Here is a 23,514-nt window from a genome sequence, read left to right as displayed (position 1 = left end):
GGACAAATCTAGAGTGATAAATAACTGTGTGTACCCATAACAAATATTCTTGTTTTTTGACTGGTTGTACAGCCCTGTAGGGCCTTTACAGATGCACATTCACAAAGAAGATCATCATTTTTTTTTATGCACCAATTGTAGTATTTGTGTATTTACAACATTTTGAAAAATCTATAATAAAATAGTCTAATAATAAAAGTCAGTGGGTTCTACACTGAAAAGAAAGATTTCCAGTTCAAATACATTTTATTTAGATAGTGGGTTTCACATTTTTTCACTGTTAAAAATGAAGGCTGCAAACAACACAATAAATAGAATCACGATTAATCTTGTACTTTCTTATGAGTTTTTAGAAATAATTGAAATAATTTTCAGTAATAATTTTAAATTGAATAAAAAAATTATATATATATATATATATATATATATATATATATATATATATATATATATATATATATATATATATATATATATATATATTTAATATAAACTTAAAACAACCTTCAATTTGTACATTATGAATGAGCTTGGATGTTTAAAAGTGCAGATTTTTTTTATCCACTAGATGGCAGTACAATAAAACAAAAACAATTGTCTTCAAGAAGCCCACATTTCAATGAAGAGCTCAAAACAGTCATTTTAGTTAGATTCACTTATTAATTGTAACACAAATATTAAAAGGTATATGAAGTCTATCTACAGCAATGGTTAACTAATAATATCTATAGAGATGTCAATGCAAACCCTGTAAATGTTTCAAAGATGAAAACACTTGGTTTGTTTCCTTTGAAAATGGTTATTGAGTATTACAGAGTGCAGTAAAATGACTTGCAAGTGCTTTGGGTGCTGTTTGCTGAGTTTGCATCCTCTGTTTCTGGTTGTAGGGCAGAGGTGTCAATGTGTAACATTTAAGAAGCTCAGAGGCTTATTGGATATGGGTCAGCACATCTCTCTTGCCCTCTTCCCGCTCTCTCACTCTCACTGCACATATCACCAGAAAATCTCTACAATAACCTGAAGGCAAACGTACACGGGCCTGCACCCATGCCCAGGTGCATTAAGCTCCTTGAGCATATCAGAAATCCCAAAAATCATGTGATCCATCAGAAAGTCACGACTTATGCAACCATCTAAAGTTTTAATAGCCAGCAAATGGGATGCATTGAAAATGTGAATCAAACAGTAAAAGTGTTTGAGCACAAGAAAAATGTTTATAATTTCTGGGCTCGTATTTCTCTGTAATAATGAGTCCAGATGAGCTCAGGGAGACCTCAGACGAGTCCTTAAAACACAAGGTTTAACTGACACAGGCAAATGTAAGAGAACTCTAGGGATCGTCCAAGGGAGCGCCCTTTGTTAACTTGAATTATGCCCTATACACCTTATGCAAATTCAATTGAAGAGGGCCTATCACAGCTACACAAAACAAATGCCTAATTACACTGCATAAACGCTCATGCACTAAGGGGTCTCCATGGCGAGCTGGAGATGGGCTGCTGAGACCTTGCTCGACCTTAAATAAGAACCTTGAAGATGAGAGCTCAAAAACATAAAGCATAAGATTTATAGTAAAGTGTAGGGTTTTTTCTTTAATTTTTTAATTAAACATCATTTTGATATTTCTGTGGAGGTTTTAGTTCACTGGAGACTGTAAGTCTTGAAATATATGATTGTCAAACATTGTCAAATCCAAACCAACAAGAACAATACAATACACATTTCTAAGTGCTTTTAACAAAATTTCTCTATTTTATCTCCTAAAAATAAAATGAAATATAAATTTAAATCAATATATATATAAAAAAAACAAAAAAGAAAAAAACAGTTAATTTAATGGCGTAACTGAATGGATTTATGTCATTATCTGATGTGCAATTTACGCTTGTGATTCTGTACACCATAATTCGCATCAACCTTATTTTATATTTCCTTCTAAAAAGTAACTAGTTGGTTTCACGACTAGCTCAGTTAAGTTAAGGTGGGTCTGAAGCGTTAACGTATGTCTGCAATCCTCTTATTTTGTCCCTGACCAAGTATGGATTACATTCATCCGCGGGTCACTTTCAAAGGACTTTCATTGAACAGAGAAACATCTAGGCCTCTAGATAATTTCAAGAGGATATATTTAAAGCGCAAATGACTTTTTTTTTATTTGATTATAATGATGCATTTAATTATTTTCATCCCCGACAAGGATTTCAGAAACTGCGATGTAAAGGAAATAAGGTAAAAATTCAACCCATATTGACAACACTATCGAGTAGCTTTACTGCAATATTCATAACAGTGAAGCTGGAAAATGTTACTGAACGTTAAGTGTGAATTGTGAAGATGCAAAAGGGCACCTGGATTGATGACTCCAGGCATTAAGTAGCTCTCCAGGGTGCTGAAGTTGAATCGCTCAACGCCACTGACGAGCCTCATCAAACTCTTGTTTGTGAACTGAGATCTGCTCAACATTTGTTTATTAATCATTTGAAGGATATAAATCTACGTTATTAAAGAAAACACTGGAGGAACGAGTTAAACTTTGTGGAGATGTTTTCATGCACCAAGCGGCCCATATAAATAATGGTAAGTTCAGTTTCTCAATTGCATTTTATGTAGCATTGTGTTCCAGTTCCAGTTTGTGTTTAAAAAATTATTATTATTATTATTATTATTATTTGCATTTGTAGTGCATCAAAAAAATTGGTAGTGAAACAGTTGTAACTCGGTAAATTTTTACAAATAATTATAAAGAAATGACAAATAGCACATTGAATTAAACATGAAATTTAAATGTAGAAAGACTTAAGTATTATTTTCTTGCAAAATCACTACAATAACTCCCCAATGTTTTATTTTCAACTTGAAAAAAAAATCATATCATTAATCATTAATCATTATCATTAATAATATGATAAAACTGTGTATGAAATGTTTTAATTATTATGTCAAAAATCCATATTTTCCCATTGTCACAAAAATGCCATGTAATGTCTACATTCATTGTGTCTAATCTTTTAGAATCACACAGTCAAGTTTAAACTCTAATTCAATTTAAAATGAATGGCAGATTATCCATTTTCAATTACTTTGGTGAGATAAAATGATTACACTGTACATAAAATATACAACCTATCCTATATTATTAAATATTTGGCCTTGAAAACTGATAAACAGGTGCCATGACTTCCGTTCATGTCTAATCTGTTGTTTTCCAGGTGTCTCTTTGTAACATCCATCTCTCATAACGGCTTCTGACGGAGGACAATGCAACATATTCACCTCCCATTCGGAGGTGCTTTATGGGATTTATCCAGTTACCCCTGCTGCCCCGTCCTCCGGAACAGACACAGCCTCTCTACGCTCCCCTTTTACAGCATTACACTATGGATTATTCTTGGTTTTTTGACATTTCCATGCTGTGTCCAGTGCCTGATTTTCAAAGTAGGCGTCCTGGGGCCTTGGAACTGTGACCCTTATTATGCAAAATCACTTCCTGCCATTGCGTCCAGACTGGCTGTTGGCCGAATAAATGAGGATTTTAGTTTAGACCTGGGCTGTACGATGGACTTCGTCATCCTTCAAGAGGCTTGCGAGACATCCAAAGCCTTGACCTCATTTGTACAATATGAGAACACGGTTGATGCGTTTGTAGGCCCTACAAATCCAGGATACTGCAATGCTGCAGCGCTTATAAGCAAGAACTGGGACAAGTCTATGTTTTCATGGGCTTGCATTAACCATGAGTTAGACCGGGTCCAGAGCTACCCAACATTTGCTCGAACTTTACCATCCCCAACACAGGTGCTCTTCAGTGTGCTTAGGTTTTTCAGCTTGGCTAACATAGCCATCGTGTCTTCTAATGAGAATATATGGATCGACACGGCTGCCAAATTAGCTAGCGCTCTCAGAAACCAGGGGCTTCCTGTTGGCATTGTTGTGTCCATGGGGAATAATGACACCATGCTGGAGAACACGTTGCTGAGCATACGAAACGCAGGGCTGATAAAAGGTAAAGTGTTTTGGACACATCAATTTGCAGTGTCTGCATAAACATTCCTTTTATGTTTAGAGGCATTAAAAGATTTGTGGTCCGTTAAATATTTCTCAGTTTTTTAAGGTCAATTTCTGCATAGGCTTTTTATGATGACAGTTTTAACCAGTAAAACAAAAGGTATCATATAAATAATATATATATATATATATTTTTTTTTATATATATTTTTCAAATTATTATATACTTTGAATGGTTTTCAATGTGTTTTTCTCAGTATTTCTGAAAGTTAGATCTTGAAGGCTTTTTTAAGATTACTCTACAAAACAATTCAGGAAACAAAAATGTTTTTTAAAAGGCAACATATCAAAGCACAAACAATTGTTTTAACCAATTAATATAATGATTAATAAATGGGATACATTTAAAATTTAAGAAACTCCCTTGTTAACCTTTAATTATATGTATATATGTGTGTGTGTGTGTGTGTGTGTGTGTGTGTGTGTGTGCGTGCGCGTGTGTGTGTATTTAATATTTTAAACAAAATTTTAAATTATTATCAAACATATTTACACACACAAAAATACAATATACAAAAATCACTGCTATAAAAAAATGTAGGCATAGTTGGACTCAAAATCCTGTAATAGATATATATATATATACAGATTAAAAAGATGGCAGCTGTATCTTTGCTTTATCTCTCATCACTTTACTTTCTTTTGCTACAGTGGTCAAAAGGAGGTTTATCTTAAACAAACTACCAAAAAAAGCATTTGTTTAAACGTGTGTGTAAATGCATGCACTACATTTGTTGCTCAGTTAAAGATATTTATGTGAAACTAAGGTTTCTAAAATTTTAAACATTGTTTGTTCAAAGGTTTGTTCGATTCATTCAACTGTCACACAAATTTGTAATCATGGTCCTTTTTCAAAAATGAAGTAAAACATTTTTGTATTTAGGTACAAAGTACAATATCTTTGCTAAACTGATTCAACACAAATTAATTAGTTTTCCATGTTTCAGTCATCATTATGTGCATGCACTCAGCACTCATTGGAGGAGAGCAACAAACATCATTCCTGATGAAGGCCTATGACATGGGATTGACGAAGGGTCAGTATGTGTTTATCCCATACGACACCCTCCTGTACAGCCTGCCCTACACCAACACCACCTACTTCCCACTGCAAAACAACACAAAACTGCGCAAAGCCTATGACGCTGTACTCACCATCACCATAGAGTCAGACCTGATGTCATTCAACAAAGCATACAATATGGCCAAACGATTCGGAGAACTGATGGTGTCACAAGAGCCAGAGCAGGTGTGCATGGTGCACTTTGAAGCATTTATGAGTCTTATTTGTACACGTGCATAAAACATTACATTAAAACATTCTGTTACATTTCAGGTCTCTCCGCTCTTTGGTACAATCTACAACAGTTTGTACCTCCTTGCAAAGTCCATGCACAATGCCAGAAGAGCCGGTAAGTGGTTCTCCGGGTCCAACCTGGCCTCCTTCATGAGGAACATCACATTTTCAGGGTTCAACCAGAACATCCGCATGGATGCCCAAGGGAATGGGCAGACTGACTACGTGATCTTAGACACTGATGGCTGGGGATCTGAACTGTATCGTTGCTTTTATGTGAAGCTGACGTTAGATAAGGTGCTGTTCGCCGGCACATACATTCATTTCCCTGCAGGTTCACCTCCACCTTCAGACTCCAGCTGCTGGTTTGACCCCAATGCCATTTGTGCAGGAGGTACAACAAACCCACACAAAACCATACTCAATGAGAAACAGATATTTGACTTTAAATAGTTTTATTTTTTCCGCTTAAAAGCCACATTCATTATTATTATTAATAATATTATTATTCAAACAATAACATTCATATTTAAATAATTTTAAGAAATATCACTTGGTATTTTATCTTCCAATATTTTTTGTAAATTATCAATATTAAATATTATGATTATTATTCTTTAAAAAAAAATTTTTTGGAAAATATTTTTTTTAGAAATAATAAATTTGATGAAGAAATACTCAATTAAAATGATTAATTATGATTAAATTATATTTACTTTAGCAGCTTTCTCTCTTTCTCGCTCTCTCTCTCTATATTTATTATATTTATACATTTACATATAAGCATAGTAAAAATAAAATGTATACCTGAATTTGTATATGCTGAATTTCTTTGGTGTAAATATCCAATTTTAAACATTATTTAAAGCCAAATAATTAAAATAAATAAATAATTACAATTACATTTAATAATTAAAATTAAACAGTAACATTTTATTATTAATCATGCTAAAAATTGCTGTTTTCATATGATTATTGTTACTTTATGATTTATTATTATTATTGTATTAAAGCCATATTATTTGCATTAATTCATTACAAATTTAATATGACATTGTTTTTATGACTGTTAACTGATGCGTATCATTGTATGTATAATTAGTAACTTATATGCTATGCATTTGTTAACTGATGTATTTTTTTGTGTTATAGGTGTGGAAATAACATATGTCATCATATCGTTTGTGACTGCCCTCATTATGGTTCTTGGTTCTATTGGTCTAACTCTATTCGTAAGGTAATATTGCTGTGGTTTTGATAAGATCCTATGATATTTGTTTCATTTCATGAATATACAGAAGGTACAAGAAGTTGTGTGTTATCTTGTCTGATCTTTGTAGGCGGCGAATACAACAAATCCAGCTGATCAAAGGGCCCAACAGAATCCTGCTTACACTTGAGGATCTGACCTTCATCAACCCTCAGCTGAGCAAGAGGGTATGTGTCACCCGACCAGCTGCTTTCTTTAAACAAGACCTTTTTTAAAAATTTTATATTTTCTATGCATCTCTTCTCACAGAAAATCACCCTTGAGGATCTTTGCGACTCAAAAAGTTACATTGAGGAGAAGAGCACAGGTGAACGTTCCCGCTCTGTGAATAGCATGGCAACAGCAACACATGAAACATCAAACGTGGCTGTATACGAGGTGATTTTATGTGATTTCAAATTTTGTTTTATATCAAACATACCTTGTTTTTTCAACTTGACACAATTTAAATCATATTGATTTTTGCAGGGCGACTGGGTGTGGCTAAAAAAATTTAAGGAGGGACATTTCAAGGAGGTTAAACAGAGCACCACTAAGATCTTCACCAAGGTATTGGCTCAAAACACTTTATTTAAAACCAACAGTTTGGTATGAGCTTGTTCTTTGAGTGACACTTCCTATAATCTTTATAATTCGCAGATGAAGGACCTACGGAATGAAAATGTCAATCCATTTTTGGGGTTCTTCAATGATTGTGAGATGTTTGCCATTGTGACTGAACACTGTTCTCGGGGGAGTCTACACGATCTCCTTCGCAATGAAGATGTCCAACTGGACTGGATGTTTAAATCCTCTTTATTGCTGGATCTCATCAAGGTACTTTTGAACATTATAATAAATATAAATGTCAAAATGTGATCTCCAGATCATTTCCAAATGCATTTATAATGTCTGTCTTTGGTTTCTTGTACCCATCCAATAGGGTATGAAGTATCTTCACCACAGGGAATTTCCTCATGGGCGCCTGAAGTCTCATAATTGTGTAGTAGATGGACGTTTTGTCTTAAAGATCACTGATTATGGATACAATGAGATTCTTGAGACCCAGAAAGCGCCAAAGGAGACCCCACCTCCAGAGGGTACGGGTGTTTACTTTTGAAAATTCTAGTTTATTTACAGCTCAAATCTCACTTTTACTCCATCCAATTCTCTGATATTAAACAAAAATATGATAAGGCAATTCTTTGTCTCTCAGATCTATTCTGGACAGCTCCTGAACTTCTCAGAGACCCTGAAAGTCCGCGGAAAGGAACTTATAAAGCAGATGTGTACAGTTTTTCGATTATACTTCAAGAAGTGGTGGTCAGAGGAACGCCGTACTGCATGCTCGGATTGTCTCCTGAAGGTTGGTTATAAAGAAGATCTACTAAATTATTCCTCTTACAATAATAGTTTGAAGAACCAGTTTTGAAGAGGTAAACAGTCTGTTTCAACAGTAACTGGTTAGGTATTATCAGTGAAATTTGGCATCTCTTTATAAGCAGCAGCATTTTTATGGTATCCGCAGAGATAATAAGGAAGGTGAAGAAACCTCCGCCTATGTGCAGGCCCACTGTCGCTCCAGATCAAGCTCCACTGGAATGCATTCAGTTAATGAAGCAGTGCTGGAGTGAACAGCCTGACAGAAGGCCTCCTTTTGATCAGATCTTTGATCAGGTGAGTTTAGAATAGTTGTTTTTGGAGTTTCTTGAGTGCATTGGCTAACACAGTAACAAACATATTTAAGGAACTTTGTAGTTTTTAGAATGGTTGCTTACATTGTGTACTGATATTAAAGTATATTGTGCCAGCTATTTTATTTTATTGTATTTTATTGTTTTTATTTATTGTATTCTATTATTGTTTAGCATCATAATTGATTTATTTGGTGTTATTTGATGTATTATTGGTATTATTAATGATTCATTTTGAGTTTTCAAAATAAATTAATATGTTTATTAAGCAATAATGCATCAAACCGATCAACAGTGACAATAAAAACATTTCTAATGTTACAATTTTTTTTTTCAAATAAACTGTGAATTCATCAAAGAATACTGGTAAAAAATGTGTCATGGTTTCAACAAAATATTGGTCATAATAAGAAAATGTTGCTTGAACACCAAATCTGCATATTAAAATGATTCATGTGAGAGAGAAGACGAGTTATGGCTGCTGAAAATTCAGCTTCGCCATCACAATCATTTATAAAAAATTTTTTTTTATTATATATATATATATATATATATATATATATAATTATTTTTTGTAAAATATTTACAGCCTTGGTGAACATAAGAGAATAAAAAAAATAAAAAAAATAAATAACTCATCTTACTGATCCCAAACATTTTATTTTATATATATATTACTGGATTGCTTTACTTCCAGATTTTACATTAAAGACACTTTCATTAAAGTGGTAAAGGCCTAGTCCGAGAGTTTGACTCCTAACCCTAAGTTTGTGGGTTCGAGTCTCGGGCCGGCAATACCACGACTGAGGTGCCCTTGAGCAAGGCATCAAACCCCCAACTGCTCCCCAGGGGTCACAGCATAAATGGCTGCCCATTGCTCCAGGTGTGTGTTCATGGTGTGTGTGTGTTCACTGCTGTGTGTGTGCACTTTGGATGGGTTAAATGCAGAGCACGAATTCTGAGTATGGGTCACCATACTTGGTTGTATGTCACGTCACGTCACTTTATAGTGATTTGTTTCTTATTTTCAGTGATAATTGTTCCTTATTTTCTGTTTTCAGTTCAAGCTCATGAACAAGGGCAAAAAGACCAATATTATTGACTCCATGCTGCGTATGCTGGAGCAGTACTCCTCCAACCTGGAGGACCTGATCAGAGAAAGAACAGAGGAGCTGGAGGTAGAGAAACAGAGGACAGAGAAGCTTCTGGCTGAGATGCTTCCTCCGTGAGTATACGTTTTCATGTACACCAACATTTCCATTCACTAATGGTTGCATACTTCATTTTATTTTCTCCACTAAGACAAGTTCCTGGATCAACATCTATGTCAAATTAAGCTTCATATATTTTTCAATTAACAGTTCTGTGGCAGAAGCTCTGAAAACCGGTGCCTCCGTGGAGCCAGAGTACTTTGATCAAGTCACTATCTACTTCAGTGACATTGTAGGCTTCACCACCATCTCATCCCTTAGTGACCCAATTGAGGTTGTAGACCTGCTCAATGACCTTTACTCCCTATTTGATGCCGTGCTTGGCAGCCACGATGTCTACAAGGTACGTTTGGAAGTCTGAGAGAACCGAACAGTAATTGATTTCCATGAAAAGCCAGTTAACTCTTCTTTATCACAGGTTGAAACCATTGGAGATGCCTACATGGTGGCCTCTGGGCTGCCGAAGAAGAATGGCAACAAGCATGCAGCCGAGATCGCCAACATGTCCCTGAACATTCTCAGCTCCGTGGGCTCCTTCAAGATGCGGCACATGCCAGATGTTCCGGTCAGAATACGGATCGGCATTCACTCAGGTGAGCTCTCAATCTCCAGCTGTTTTCATCCGCTTAGTGGTACTGAACAAAAACCCTCTTGTGATGCTCATGTAATCTTCTGATGTCCAAAATTTGTACTTCTTGTCCCTCATGCTATCATGTTTCTTCTCGATCCAGGGCCGTGTGTTGCTGGAGTCGTGGGTCTAACTATGCCTAGATACTGCCTTTTTGGAGACACAGTCAACACCGCCTCTCGTATGGAATCTACAGGGTTGCGTATGTTCCATATTTTTGTGAAATACTAACCCCATGATGTACTGTAATGAGAAGAAACATCAATAAACATTATTTCCTTCAGCTTACAGAATTCATGTGAACATTAGTACAGTGAATATTCTCCGCTCACTGAACGATGGCTACAAAATAGAAGTCAGAGGAAAGACTGAGCTTAAGGTACTAACAAACACTTTCTTTTAAGAATCATACTAAATAATACATAATAACTTAATAATATTTGAATATATACTACAGTTCAAATATATGTGGTCAGTTAATAGTTGCATTCAGCAAGGATGCATTAAATTGATCAAAAGTGACATTAAATATATTTATAATATAAAAGATTTCTATTTTAAATAAGTGATTTTTTTTATTCTGCACCAAATTAGTATATTGGAATGATTTCAAAGTGTATACAAAATTTTTTTAAAATAAATGTATGTATTTTTTATAACATAAATGCAGCCTTGGTGAGCATGAAAAACTTTTTTAAAAATAACATTTTTATTCATGTTTATGGATTTTGTTTTTAGGGGAAAGGCATTGAAGAAACATACTGGCTTGCTGGAAAGTCTAATTTTACAAAGCCTTTGCCAAAACCACCAGAGATCAAACCAGGGTAAGAACTTAATAGTATTTTACCATTTATTTTAAACAAATATAATTTTGTATGCACACCCTCACACACACGCACACACACACACACGCACACGCACACACACGCACACACACACACACACACACACACACACACACACACACACACACACACACACACACACACACACACACACACACACACACACACACACACATATATATAAATTAACTTAGCATTTAATGTAAAACAGTGGCTTTTTAATTATACTGCACTTTATTTTACTGAATATCAATTGTATTTTACCACACCACTTTCCAAATAAATTGTACCTTTAGATGCATTTTGTGGTTTATATTAATTCTCTTTGTACTTATGAATGGGATACTATTTATGGATTGGATAATTGGATTTATGCATCAGGGAAGACAACCATGGTTTGAAACCTGAGGACATTGAGGCTTACAGGAAAAGGAAAGCTGAGAAAAAGGCATGAACCTGTAGACATTTGCAAGGAGGTAGTACCTTGCATGCTGTTCTGTATTTGTCATTTGGTTAGGCTGTTTTCTGGTTGGTTTGTTTGTGTTGTGGTGGTGGTTATTGTAGCGTCTGACATTCTGCTTATCCGATTATTTGTGCATGTTGGGTATTTTTGCAGTTTTTGTGAAATGCATTAATTACCAAAGTCCAAAAATTATCTACAATTCTGTCTTTCATCATCACTGATAACTTTCTAAATTATTTCTCAACTTTTAGAGATAACTGGCAAGATATGATGACGGAGGAGATCAAGTCATTATTTCGCAAGGCCAACAGACAAGTGGACAAGCCCAAAATCTGAGAAGCACAAGGATGTTAAAACTGACCAAGAAGGAAAGACACATGACTGAAGTTGCATGGGAGAGAAACAATGGACAACACTAGCATGTGTTTCACTGCAGCTTACAAAGGCTACTTTAATAGGATTGGTTGTTGTCTGTCTAATCTGACTCTGCACAGCGCAGCAGAAACAATAGTGCTAATGAAATGGCAGCTGAAGAACAAGAAGTCAGTGAAAGTGTATTTCTTTCCCAATGTCTAACACTGTCACACTTTACTCTGTTTTGGTCACAGAGTGGTTCAGTGTGCGTCTCGTACCAAAGGCGACTTCACATTTATTTGTTTTTTTTTCACAGGTGTTTCAAATTTTGTGTTCTTACATATTTGTTACTCATGGTGGAGCTTAAATTGATTTTCTTTGATCTTCTCTAACTAAAAAAACATAATCAGATTCGGCGAGGCTTAGTGGACATCTGCTGCAAAGTCCAAATGGGATATTCTAGCTATGTTTATGCAAAAGCCAGATCGACTGAGGTTGGTTGGCAGCAGGTGCTTACAAATTTAAGGCTGCTGTACGTTGTCTCTGGAATGCAATAATTCTGTGAATTCTGATAATTTATGCAAAGATATTTATTTATACTATGCAGAATATTCATTAGGTGTACCTTGCAATACATTTAGAAAACAGGGCAAAACTGATACTGCTTTTAAATTACATATAAAATCAGACTAATCTGTTTAATAAAGGGTCCTGTCTCTCTCTGATAAAGCACATGTGGTTGTACTGGATGTCAAGTGAAATGTTTAAGATGCTGTGCAGTTTAAGTTGTATTAAACATGTAGGCTGGGTTTGTCTGAGAGGGAATGACTGCCTTACATAAGCTGTTTAAAATGATAACTTGAGTTTTCTGTCAATCAAACCTATCAGGCACAAACTGATTGGCATTTTTAATTGTAATTTTTATGACCTCATTTTCTGGGAGTCAATGTAAAGGCCGGTCAGATCTCAACAGGCCTCTCTTTAATAGTTCAGTTTTGCACTCCTAGCATTTTTAATTGTCTGTTAAACATGTATACAAGTACTGTACAATATTATACTATAAATGTTAAATTTCATGAGCAATTGTACTGATAAGCATAGCATCACCCTTATGAAAATTAACCATGGTTTTACTACAAATAAAACCAAAAAACCATGGTTACTATAGTTAAACCATGGTAACCACAAATTAACCATGGTTTTGCTAAATTAACCATAGTTTAACCATGGTATTTGTAGTAAATCTGTGGTTATACAAATGGTAGTCAACACGCCAAAAAAACATGGTTTACTACAGTTTTACTATAATAAAACCATGGTTATTTTAGGAGACTTGAAACGTTCAATTGTATGCTTGCAAAAGACAATGTTGTTCTGATGCTCCGTACAGACAATAACATATTTGAACAAGTCATTTTTTTGCCATGCCTTTTTGTTTCCTTTTGCATTATAGGCTATAATGAAAGCTTCATTATGAAACAGCCTCAGTAAACAATAATTTCCATAATTTCAAAACAGATGAGTCAAATATTCAAGGTTTCTTAATGTTGTGCGCGCAAAATGGCTGCTGTGAGTTAGTTTTTTTATTTTTATTTTATTTAAAGTTGTTTAATTGTTTAAGGCTACTGATGTTAATCATATCAGGCTTGATATATCTATATTTCGTAGCGTATCAAGGCAAGCACCAAATCTAGTTGTCACTGATGAACACTTTTTATTTCCTATTTGGTTTTTGGTATGACGATTTTTTATAAGTTAAACAACGTTTGTTTAACTTTAACGTATTGTTTTACAACACAAAGTATAAACCTTAGGTATACATTACTAACAATAGTTGCTAAGCGAGAGCTAGCCTAGGCTTCACAAGAAAAGTATTTAACCCTTAGAATTGGCGACAATAAGTAGCTTTAAGCGGCGACAGCAAGTTTTATTATATTTTATTTTTAAAATAAAAGTAAATAGGTTGGCCCAGGTAAATATAAGTAAAAAGTGTCGTGACATAAAAGCCTATGTGTGCGGTGTGTAAATATAGCCGACATTATCTGAAGTGTGTCGAAAAGTTTAAAGCTGTTTTTGGTTTGTTCTGTATTCTCGACCATTTCTCATTTCTAGGTGAAATTTTTGAGAACTGGAGGTCTTTTCTGCCGTTTTGTTGCTTACCACAAGATGGCCCTGTTATAAAGGTTTTGTTCTGTTGATCAACCCAAAGCAAAGATTCCGTACATTCAGTATTCTCTTTAATAATAATCCTTGTTTTCATTTCATGAATATTATGCATATTACATTACGTCGGCTCGGTTATCCTGACAAGGTTTACAGGTTGGTTATTTATGCTGACGATCTCCTCTTTGACTAGTTTCTTGGCCTCTTCTGATGGCAAATCTCTCCATGCGAGCCCTTGTCTCCAGCCGTTAATCCTTCTATTGTATGTCCACTCACTGGCTCATTCAGTCTACAGGATGGATCTGCTAGTGTGAAAGGAAATGGCTACTTTCTCACGTCAAAACTCCTCTTTGTGGTTTAGAGGTTTATAGTGTCACAAAGATAGCAGGGTGTCTGGGAAATATGTGTCACGTAACAGGTGAAGAGGTGAGACAACACTTTATTCCCTCAGTGGAATAAACACAGCTAAAGCTTCAAGTTCCAGTCCACAGAGGGTTGACACAACAAACAAGGCGACTGGGATTAAACTGTTAGGAATGACAGAGCAGTGACAATGTGCTGTGCTTTTATCTGTCATTATTACTTATTGTCAGTCAGGATAGTATGACTTAGATGTTATTTATTTGTTTTATGTATTATTTTAGATTTTATATTTTTGATGGATTTTTTTTTAGCATTTATATATTTATTGAAGGAAAAAAACAGGACAATATATATTTTCAAAAATGTCAGTTTATTGAAAAAAAAACAATAGAATGAAAAGAAGGATAAAAAAAAATCAGCACACTTTCTCAAACGATACTATATGGTACTGACATAAGATCTAAGAGTGTTAAATCTATGATGTTACACATAACATCAGTGCAGGAGCCAAACATGTTTTGTTGGCTAGAAGTGAAGTCATAGAAACCTACAAACTGTGCTTGAGAAACACTTGAATAGGACTACCTTTTCCCTTTAAACATTAAAGATAAGGCAAACCCTACAAAGATGTCACATTCTCATAAAGAGAGATTCTACAAGCACAATCCCAATACCCCAGTTTAACATCAATGACACTACGCTTAATATAAGCATCGTGTCTGATTGAATAATACACATTAACAAATTGATGTCAAATCTCTGGTTACATTTGTAGGGTTCTAATTCTTCACCTATAGGATTGTATTGCTCCTGATGTTTGTAACCAGTCTCCTTAAAAATAGGTTTTTGTACTGAACGTTTCACTAAGATTGTCCATACACAGATAATCCATCGGAATGGCCACATGAGGTAACAGTCAAACCAATAATAGCAATAATACCATTTAAAAACATCAGAAAAATTCAAGTAGCCTAAAAGTTACAATTCATCTCTCATTTTATCACCCTTAGGCCGAACTAGCCTGCCAATAAAAAGAATGGAGTTGGTCTTATTGTCTTTCACAAGGAAAATGAAGGGATGGTCGACGTAGAAGAGCTTGGGGTTTCTGATCTTCTCGCTACCATAAATGCTGGTGTCAAATGGGTTTCCCTCTGTGTCCCACTCCAAGGCAGAGGCATGGAAGACATTAGCGAGGTAAAGATCTTTCTTGCCAGAAATGTTGGACAGGTCTGCCTTAGACTTGTCCACTGCTTCAGTGAGACCAAGTTCTGCAAGATGTTTCTGCAAAACAAGAGGAAAGAGCCTCATATTTCATGCACAAAATAGCAGTGGTTATATAGCAACATATAGCAAAAATCAGCCATATTTACCTGAAGGTCATGGCTGACTTCCATGCTAACTTTAGGTAGAGAGATGGCGACCGCTCTTTCCTCGAGCTTGCTGATCCAGGTGTCCAGCTGCTGGCGAGTGAGCAGTTTCTCCAGCCTTTCCAGGGGCTCCACATGGTAGGGCATGATGAAAATCATGCTGGACTTCTTATGTGCCAAAGGCATGCTGACCACAAGCAGCTTGTTCTGTGTGTCTTCATAGAAGCCGTAGATACCTATAAAGTGCAAAGTTAAATGTTAAGTTCACTATAAGGTATAGTAGATTTTAAGTAAAAGACTTTAAAACAAGCTGTTGGTTTTACCTGTGCGATGCATCATTGGAACAGAGATCGTGTGAGAGCGGGAAACCAGGAAACCACGGTTGTCAACCATCTTGTGGTGGAACCTCTCATCCCAGTGGGCTGTTGAACAGAAATAAGCCATAAATATGAATAATTAGGTTGGTCATTCTAATCAGTATTGTGTTTGTTATTTTGGTCTGGCTCTCTTCAGGATAAATAATGTAAATTAATACTTACATAAAATAAATATAATTCGTAAATATTTATCAAATTCAATATAAATGCTGACTTTAAAAAAAGAAGGAAAATCCAGAACATAACAATTAGCGGCTAGTTCTGTATCTATAATTGCATATTATTTAATGATTAGTATTTAAGTATATTTTTGTAGACATTCCAGGAACTGTAAAAGTAAATATCCATCTTAACAAAACATTTATTTAAAAAACAGGACATGAAAAATGGGGCCTGACAAATTAATAATTAAATAGAATTGTCAATTAATAATTAAATATGACTTATGTAGAGATAACATAACTAGCTCTGGGTGAATAATTTAATAAAATTTTATAATTTAAATGTAATTCATACAGAAATTCTTGGAACTGTTAAAGTAAATATCAACTGAGGGTTCATCCTGGATAAATATTTAAATGCAATTTATATGACATCTTAGTTTTAATACTTACGTTTAAAGAACATAGCATTGGCGATCATAGCCCCATCTGTGTTTTTCACATCCTTGGTAATTTCTGGCAGCTTTCCGTCAGTTGACTTGGCAGCCCACTCATTGATGGAGTTAATGGCGCTTCTCTTATCACGGAAGTTGATCTTCGAGTGTTCGTAATTGTAGTGCTTCTTGCTGTTCTTGACAAAGTCGTCTGAAAAGCTGACTGAGCTGGGGCCATACAGCCTGTTGCTGATCTTCCATGTGACGTTGCGGGCCTGGGGGTTGCTCACCTCAGTCAGAAGCTCGGACAGGCCTGTGTGCAGATGGTCATCCTTCAGGGTGTCAGCCTTCAGGAGACTCTTCACCTGGGACGCAGTGGAGGATTTGCCCCCCATGGCAACCATTCCCAGAGAGGAGGCCACCACCACAGGAGAGATGAGAATGTTGTCAAGATCCTTTTCTTTGGCCATATTGTGGTAGAGATTGAAGGCTAGGTTAGCGCTGGTGTCTGCCATGGAGGTTGCATGGGGACTCAGCTTTTTGACCTCACCGGACACGGCCACAACCAGAAGACACAGAGCAATGAGGTTGGATACCAACATGCTTGCTGTATTTTTGGGTAGCAATGAAAGCCTAGAAGAGAAAAGAAGCAACAAGTGACACTGAGTGCAATATGACCAATTTTTCAAGTAATGCAAATTTAAGTTTTTCTGTGTATGTGTTTAAGGAACGAAAGGATACATAGTGAATTGTTTGAACATTATATCAGTTTTAAACCATTTTGTATTTTGATAGATTAAGTTTTTGAAATGTATGCACCCTAAATAGTTAAAACTACAGAAATAAAGCCTGTAGGCCATGTTTCTAGTTCAAGCCTGTTAAACAAAAGCGATGACAGTGACTCATCAGACAGGAATCCACTGCTTAATGTAAGTCTGCTCATTTTATACAGTTCTGAAATGTACCAAATCTTTACTGCATATAGAGATTACACTGCATGATGAAAGTGTGATTTAAAACTGTTGCTATGAGATGTTACGTGTCCATCCACTAACAACCTCAAGACAGCAGCTTATGTAAGTCAGCATGGTTATTCATTCACTTATTTTGTTTGTGTCTTTTATCTGTTTCTTCTTTGTATGTTGCTTTTTTATCATCTTGGATACCTTGATACGTTTTCATATTCATAGTTGTCAACGATTGCGATTTTCACTCTGAAAGACAAGAGGTGCATTTGGGTAATCTACACAAAAATATGTTTATATGCATTGGATAACGTGCAAAAAACAAAACAAAAAAAAAACAACTCATTGACATCCTTGCTTCTCATAAGCATAGATTTATTTTGAAGCCAAGGTCTGCTGCTACTTCATGCACACAGAGAAACAAAGACATGTAGACTCTTCTTATTGGCTGTCTTAGGTGGAAACTTTCAACCAATCAGAACTTCCGCAGTAGACCCACATCTGAATTCCAGAGATAGCACTGATTGAGTGATAGCATAAAACCACTCCTGACTGGAAAGATTTCATCACCCTTAAATATAGGGTAAAAAATAATGGAAAATCTAACATAAATCTGTATGCATTATGCAATGTATGCATAATTGAACATCCTATGACTGTCTGACATATGTAAACTGACCTGTAGGTGTTTTAGCAGTTATTTTACTAAAGTAATTAATTTTTCCCTTTCTTCTTTGGGGAAAAAAAGCAAAAACATAAATAACCTTATACTTAATTTTGGATTGTGTTGCCTCTAAATGTATATTTAAAAGTGCAAAATGGACTGAAAAGCAGAAAGAAAGGTAAAGAAGAGTATTCTCAGACCCTGTGTGCAGTAGCCTTTTTTTAGCATGCAAGCAAAAATAAAAAATAAAAAATGCCATTCCAAATAAGTATTTTTGAAATAAAAGCATTTTTCCCCATAATTACCTTGGACAGCTGTTTTGAATGTGTTCCTCTTCTTTTCTCAGATGTTCTCGTCTTCTTTTCTCAGATGTGTTTTTCTTCTTTTCCCAGATGTTCTCTTCTTCTTTTCCCAGATGCTGCTTTGGTGCAGAGTGTTTGAAGCAGAGACCTTTATACTCCAGGAAAGAAACTTCTAGAAGCTGGAGCCGGGCTATTCAAATGAGGATGTTTGGATTTCCTAGGGAAGCCTGGAGAGCCCTCCCTCTGGATCCAATGACCACAAGATTCAACCTCTGCAAGGTCCTAAAGCCTTCTGAAATCTGCAAACAATCAGTGAATCTCTGCCATTAAACTACTGTCATCTTTATTTAAACTAAGAGTTGTTAATATAAAATTCTATATTTGGGGATGAAATGTGTAATGGAAGATGGTAATGTTTTTTTTATATCTGATATTATACCACTAAACCCATATTTGCTCTGCTGAGTTGGCAGTTTCACAGAACAGATTGTGCATTTTATGCTAGAATATAAAGTTTGAAACAACTGTTTGTCAATAAATCACATAAATGACCCCAGGCTATATGATGTAGCCATTATAATGACAAAGTTTTGTCAACATTCCTTCTAGATTCTTCTGTCGGGGGTGTAGAGACATGTTCCCCAAGCTCACATCTTCCCCCAACACTGCCACGTCAAAGTGTGAATTCTTTTTCAGGCTGTGGGTGTGGTGCAGAATGGCTATATACATTTCAAAGGAACTTTTATAATTTTACTGAACTTAATATAGTATTTTTTATTATTTTATAATGTTGTGGTGACCAGTCTTTTGCCCCTTTTGTTTTGTTAAAACTATTGGTCTGAGCGCTTTTGCATGTTTGCACTTTTTCTTTATGTAACTTTTTTTTCTGTCCCCTGCAGTAGTGAAACACAAGCTTTCTTTATCGGTTGCTTGCTTTTTCTTTCTTTCTTTCTTTCTTTCTTTCTTTCTTTCTTTCTTTCTTTCTTTCTGTGCATCAAATGAGCTCCATAAAAATTCTTTAAAGATAAAAAATTGCTGTAAAAAGTTCAGATTTTTATTAGGTAAATTTAGAAATGTCTTATAAGCACAAAAAGATGTGTTTTATGCATGGACCACCTGTGTGTGGTATGTATTGTCCAAACATGTGGCTCTGCTGTAAATGGCAATTTGTTGTTTACCGGAGAGTCTCTTTAAACATCTCAGTTCTCTCAAGACTTCATTCTTGCATGTGGCAGATGTTTTATTTTCTACAACACTCAAACTTTAGTTCTGTTTAAAAATGTTTTAAGAATATATCCATATATGGTCACTGAACCTCAGAAAATCTGCACAAAGCAGTCATTGAGTTATGTGCTGAGCTGGGGGCTGTGCCAAGCATTTACTGTATGATGTAAGATGTGAGCAAAGTTACTTCTTAACTGCTGATGTAACATAGTGCAGCATTTCATGTTTCTTTGATTTCTTATTGAAGAAGTGAGAAAAAGAGTTTCCATCATATACTGTAGTTGGTCTGATCTACAACACCTAGGAGTTTTGTTTTGTTTTATAAGTTAATGACCATCTTTTATGGTGGGTACAGTAATCAGAAAAGTTTTTTATAACACAATAAGATACATGTAATTGGAAAATAAAAGAAAAGAAGTAGGCAAGCTTCCCCAAAAAGTATGACAGTCCATTTGCACATTAAGTCAGAAATATAAAGTATGATTTTGGCTCTTTTGTGACTTAAAGGGAGAAAGACTATAATCCTTGCTCAGGCTGATGAGAATCAATGCCTGGGCCTATATGTGTTGCATTAATGAACAGACTCTTAGTCATTGTGGATGAGGAGTAATTGACTGTGACCTTAGTCACTTTTACTAATTAAAAGCATGATGATTAATTCTTATGGTTTTAATCCCAAAATTTGACTTGGTATGTTAAAGGATTTGAGGTAATTATTCAGATAAGCTTTCTTTTGAATTGGGAACAATAAGTAGCTTAACACAAACATTTTTTTCAACCGGCACCGTATTGACCACTAGATGGCGATCAAAGAAAGCAGTAGTGTCATACAATTGATGGCTTTCCTAAATTCAGAGGTATTTCTCTCATTAAACAATAAACAATTGGATTTTATGGTTTTGGTATTTCAAAATGTTTGTTTATCATCCTTTTTAAAAACAGCACCTTTCTGACTCCAGATTCATGACATCTATCTTTTGAGGGATCATGTATGCATGTTTAACAAATATTGGTTTTGGAGATATCTGAGCAGGTGGATGCTGTGACCTACAGCTGATCAGAGAATAGGTGTCCACTTTATTTTCAAAGGGCCCGATATATATATATATAGTACAGACCAAAAGTTTGGACACACCTTCTCATTCAAAGAGTTTTCTTTATTTTCATGACTATGAAAATTGTAGAGTCACACTGAAGGCATCAAGGGCTATTTGACCAAGAAGGAGAGTGATGGGGTGCTGCACCAGATGACCTGGCCTCCACAGTCACCGGACCTGAACCCAATCGAGATGGTTTAGGGGTGAGCTGGACCGCAGACAGAAGGCAAAAGGGCCAACAAGTGCTAAGCATCTCTCGGGAACTCCTTCAAAACTGTTGGAAGACCATTTCAGGTGACTACCTCTTGAAGCTCATCAAGAGAATGCCAAGAGTGTGCAAAGCAGTAATCAAAGCAAAAGGTGGCTACTTTGAAGAACCTAGAATATGACATATTTTCAGTTGTTTCACACTTTTTTGTTATGTATATAATTCCATATATAATTCCACATGTGTTCATTCATAGTTTTGATGCCTTCAGTGTGAATCTACAATTTTCATCGTCATGAAAATAAAGAAAACTCTTTGAATGAGAAGGTGTGTCCAAACTTTTGGTCTGTACTGTTTATATATATATATATATATATATATATATATATATATATTTTTTTTTTTTTTTTCAGATGTGTTTTAGATTTTAGTCTTATGGTTCTTTGCTATTTAATGCAAATGCACTATTTAATGAAATTTGTCCTACTATTTATTTGAAAGCACAACTTAATTTAACACTTATTATTATAATTTTTCTTTTCACAATTACGTTTAAATGTCTATTAATGAAAAAATACTATTTGTGAACAAGCAAAAAATGATCGTATACTAGAACAATACATATGAGTATTACCAGAGACAATTTGGTATTACATTCAAAGTCTTAGTTTGAATAAAACTGAATAAGGATTCTTCGAAAATTCCACTGATCAATGATGTAAATTGCGTGTGCTTTTGAATTGAATGTACAAATAAATGCTAAATACATTAAAATATAACAAATGTTGTATTTCAAGCTCAACATTGAAAAAGTATCTGTCTCCATCCTTTACATATTGGACAGTAGGGAGCACAATAAGACAGAGCAGCATGTGGCTCCGCCCACATCGCATTAGCCCCCGCCCATAAGCAGTCGGCAGCACTACTGCTGTCTCACTCCCATGAGCACAAGCGCAGGTACAGCACTCATTAAAACAACACAAGAGCCGAGCAAACAGACAGCTTGTTCTTTGAGTTTAGACACTTTTTATTGCTTCTAAACATGCTAGTCGTGTCTGCCAGTGCGAGTGCCTTTTAATTTGGTCTCATGTTTTTTTTAATATCCTTTGGTTGAGTTGCTGTGTCAGTTGTTAGCTACCTGTCCCGTTAGGTGTGGAAGGCAGGAAGGAACGCACACAGGCAACGTTCCTCCAAAGTGAACAACTACAGGGCAAACGCGTCTAGATAAGGTAAGAAAACTTGTTAACGTGTCTTTATTCTTCCTTTCTTTAATTTTGTCACCTGGTCCTTTTGTAAATGGTCGATGACCAGATGGTGAATAAACAGTTTAAATGTTGATGTATTATATGATGGTAATATAAGGCGATTCATTGTTAATGTAATAAGTTAAGTAATATTAAAAGGCAATCAATTTATTGAAAGGACGCAGAGGATATTATAATGTTGACAGGGCGCGGTAACGTTAAGGGTCTTAAAAATCCCCAGCGAGTAAAACAAAAAGTTTGAGGGGTTTCCATGCTTTCAAACATTTTAGTAACTACAAAAGATTACAAGTTCAGTAAGAGCTCTTTCATAACACAAATCGCATTGTAACCATAGCAACAATGGCGTCGTCTCATTTTCGTTAAGATTATTGTTATCAGACTTAAGTCATTTTACACATTAAAAGTATGTCACAGAAACGTGAGTGATTTTATTTAAATTGTTTTAAGACTAACGTTAGCTCTATGTTCAGTCAACTGTACAAGGAACGCCAAAAGACTCGAACATCAACAGATATTTATCTGTACATGTACTCTTCATATTCACAATAAATTAAGCAGTTAGCATCTCCTCAAATTTGAGTAGAAGATTTCAATATGAATATGGTTTACTCTGGTTTTGGCAGTGGGGTTAATTATTGTACATGACACTTATTAGTCTTATTCTGACCATCACTTAAGTCAGTCATTAATAGAAATGTTGTTGCGGGTCCAAACAAAGGATGTTGATCAAGGAAAAAAATTTAATTCGGTAAATCACTTTAAGCACTTTAGATGATGTAATCAGTACAATCATAATTTACATCACTGGTTGTTGGGCCAGATAATCTTGTTTAGTTTAATCTTGTAATCTGCTTGACTTGTTTGATTTTAATACCGGTTAAAGAGTTAAAGTTAACCCAAAAATAATTTACTCACCCTCAAGTTCCAAACCTGTAAAAGTTTCTTCTATTGACCTCAAAAGATATTTTGAAGATTGTTGGAAACCAAACAGTTGACAGTAGCAGTTAATTGCCATAGTATGGAAAAAGCACAATGGAAGTCAATAGCTAATTCAACTTGAATGGTTACCAACATTCTTCAAAATTCTTTTGTGTTCAACAAAACTCATAAAGGGTTGC

The 23,514-nt window shown here is 35.3% G+C and overlaps 3 protein-coding genes across 7 annotated transcripts in view; 2 read left to right on the top strand and 1 right to left on the bottom strand.

The window, feature by feature from the left end:
- Positions 1-2,471: 2,471 nt before the first annotated feature.
- On the top strand, positions 2,472-12,686 carry gucy2f (guanylate cyclase 2F, retinal). The gene is made up of 19 exons (XM_059514209.1): positions 2,472-2,577; positions 3,210-4,003; positions 5,013-5,314; positions 5,402-5,756; positions 6,515-6,599; positions 6,703-6,799; positions 6,882-7,010; positions 7,101-7,181; positions 7,272-7,448; positions 7,555-7,711; positions 7,828-7,977; positions 8,140-8,288; positions 9,367-9,530; positions 9,667-9,859; positions 9,935-10,109; positions 10,248-10,346; positions 10,429-10,523; positions 10,883-10,968; positions 11,704-12,686. Exons 2-19 carry the CDS (start codon positions 3,259-3,261, stop codon positions 11,786-11,788), a joined length of 3,324 nt encoding a protein of 1,107 aa, XP_059370192.1. The 5' UTR covers positions 2,472-2,577; positions 3,210-3,258; the 3' UTR covers positions 11,789-12,686.
- Positions 12,687-14,683: 1,997 nt separating this feature from the next.
- Positions 14,684-18,789, bottom strand: serpinh1b (serpin peptidase inhibitor, clade H (heat shock protein 47), member 1b). Of its 2 annotated transcripts, XM_059514207.1 has the most exons (6): positions 18,606-18,789; positions 17,838-17,885; positions 16,691-17,304; positions 16,023-16,121; positions 15,703-15,935; positions 14,684-15,613 (listed from the first exon to the last, which is right to left on the bottom strand). In XM_059514207.1, exons 3-6 carry the CDS (start codon positions 17,271-17,273, stop codon positions 15,311-15,313), a joined length of 1,218 nt encoding a protein of 405 aa, XP_059370190.1. In that variant the 5' UTR covers positions 17,274-17,304; positions 17,838-17,885; positions 18,606-18,789; the 3' UTR covers positions 14,684-15,310. The 2 variants fall into 2 exon arrangements, with proteins under 2 accessions (XP_059370190.1, XP_059370191.1); XM_059514208.1 differs by lacking the exon at positions 17,838-17,885.
- Positions 18,790-22,053: 3,264 nt separating this feature from the next.
- gdpd5b (glycerophosphodiester phosphodiesterase domain containing 5b) overlaps positions 22,054-23,514 on the top strand; it is a 40,325-nt gene continuing 38,864 nt past the window's right edge. For all 4 annotated transcript variants that reach the window (XR_009424374.1, XR_009424373.1, XM_059514205.1 and 1 more), the window contains exon 1: positions 22,054-22,360. The gene's annotated coding sequence lies outside the window, so the exon portion shown is untranslated. The remainder of the gene's footprint in view (positions 22,361-23,514) is intronic.

This window comes from Carassius carassius, chromosome 28 (genome assembly GCF_963082965.1).
Source record: "Carassius carassius chromosome 28, fCarCar2.1, whole genome shotgun sequence".
Taxonomy (NCBI): domain Eukaryota; kingdom Metazoa; phylum Chordata; class Actinopteri; order Cypriniformes; family Cyprinidae; genus Carassius; species Carassius carassius.
Note: the sequence above shows the minus strand (reverse complement) of the source record. Positions and strands in the feature narration are given on the sequence as shown.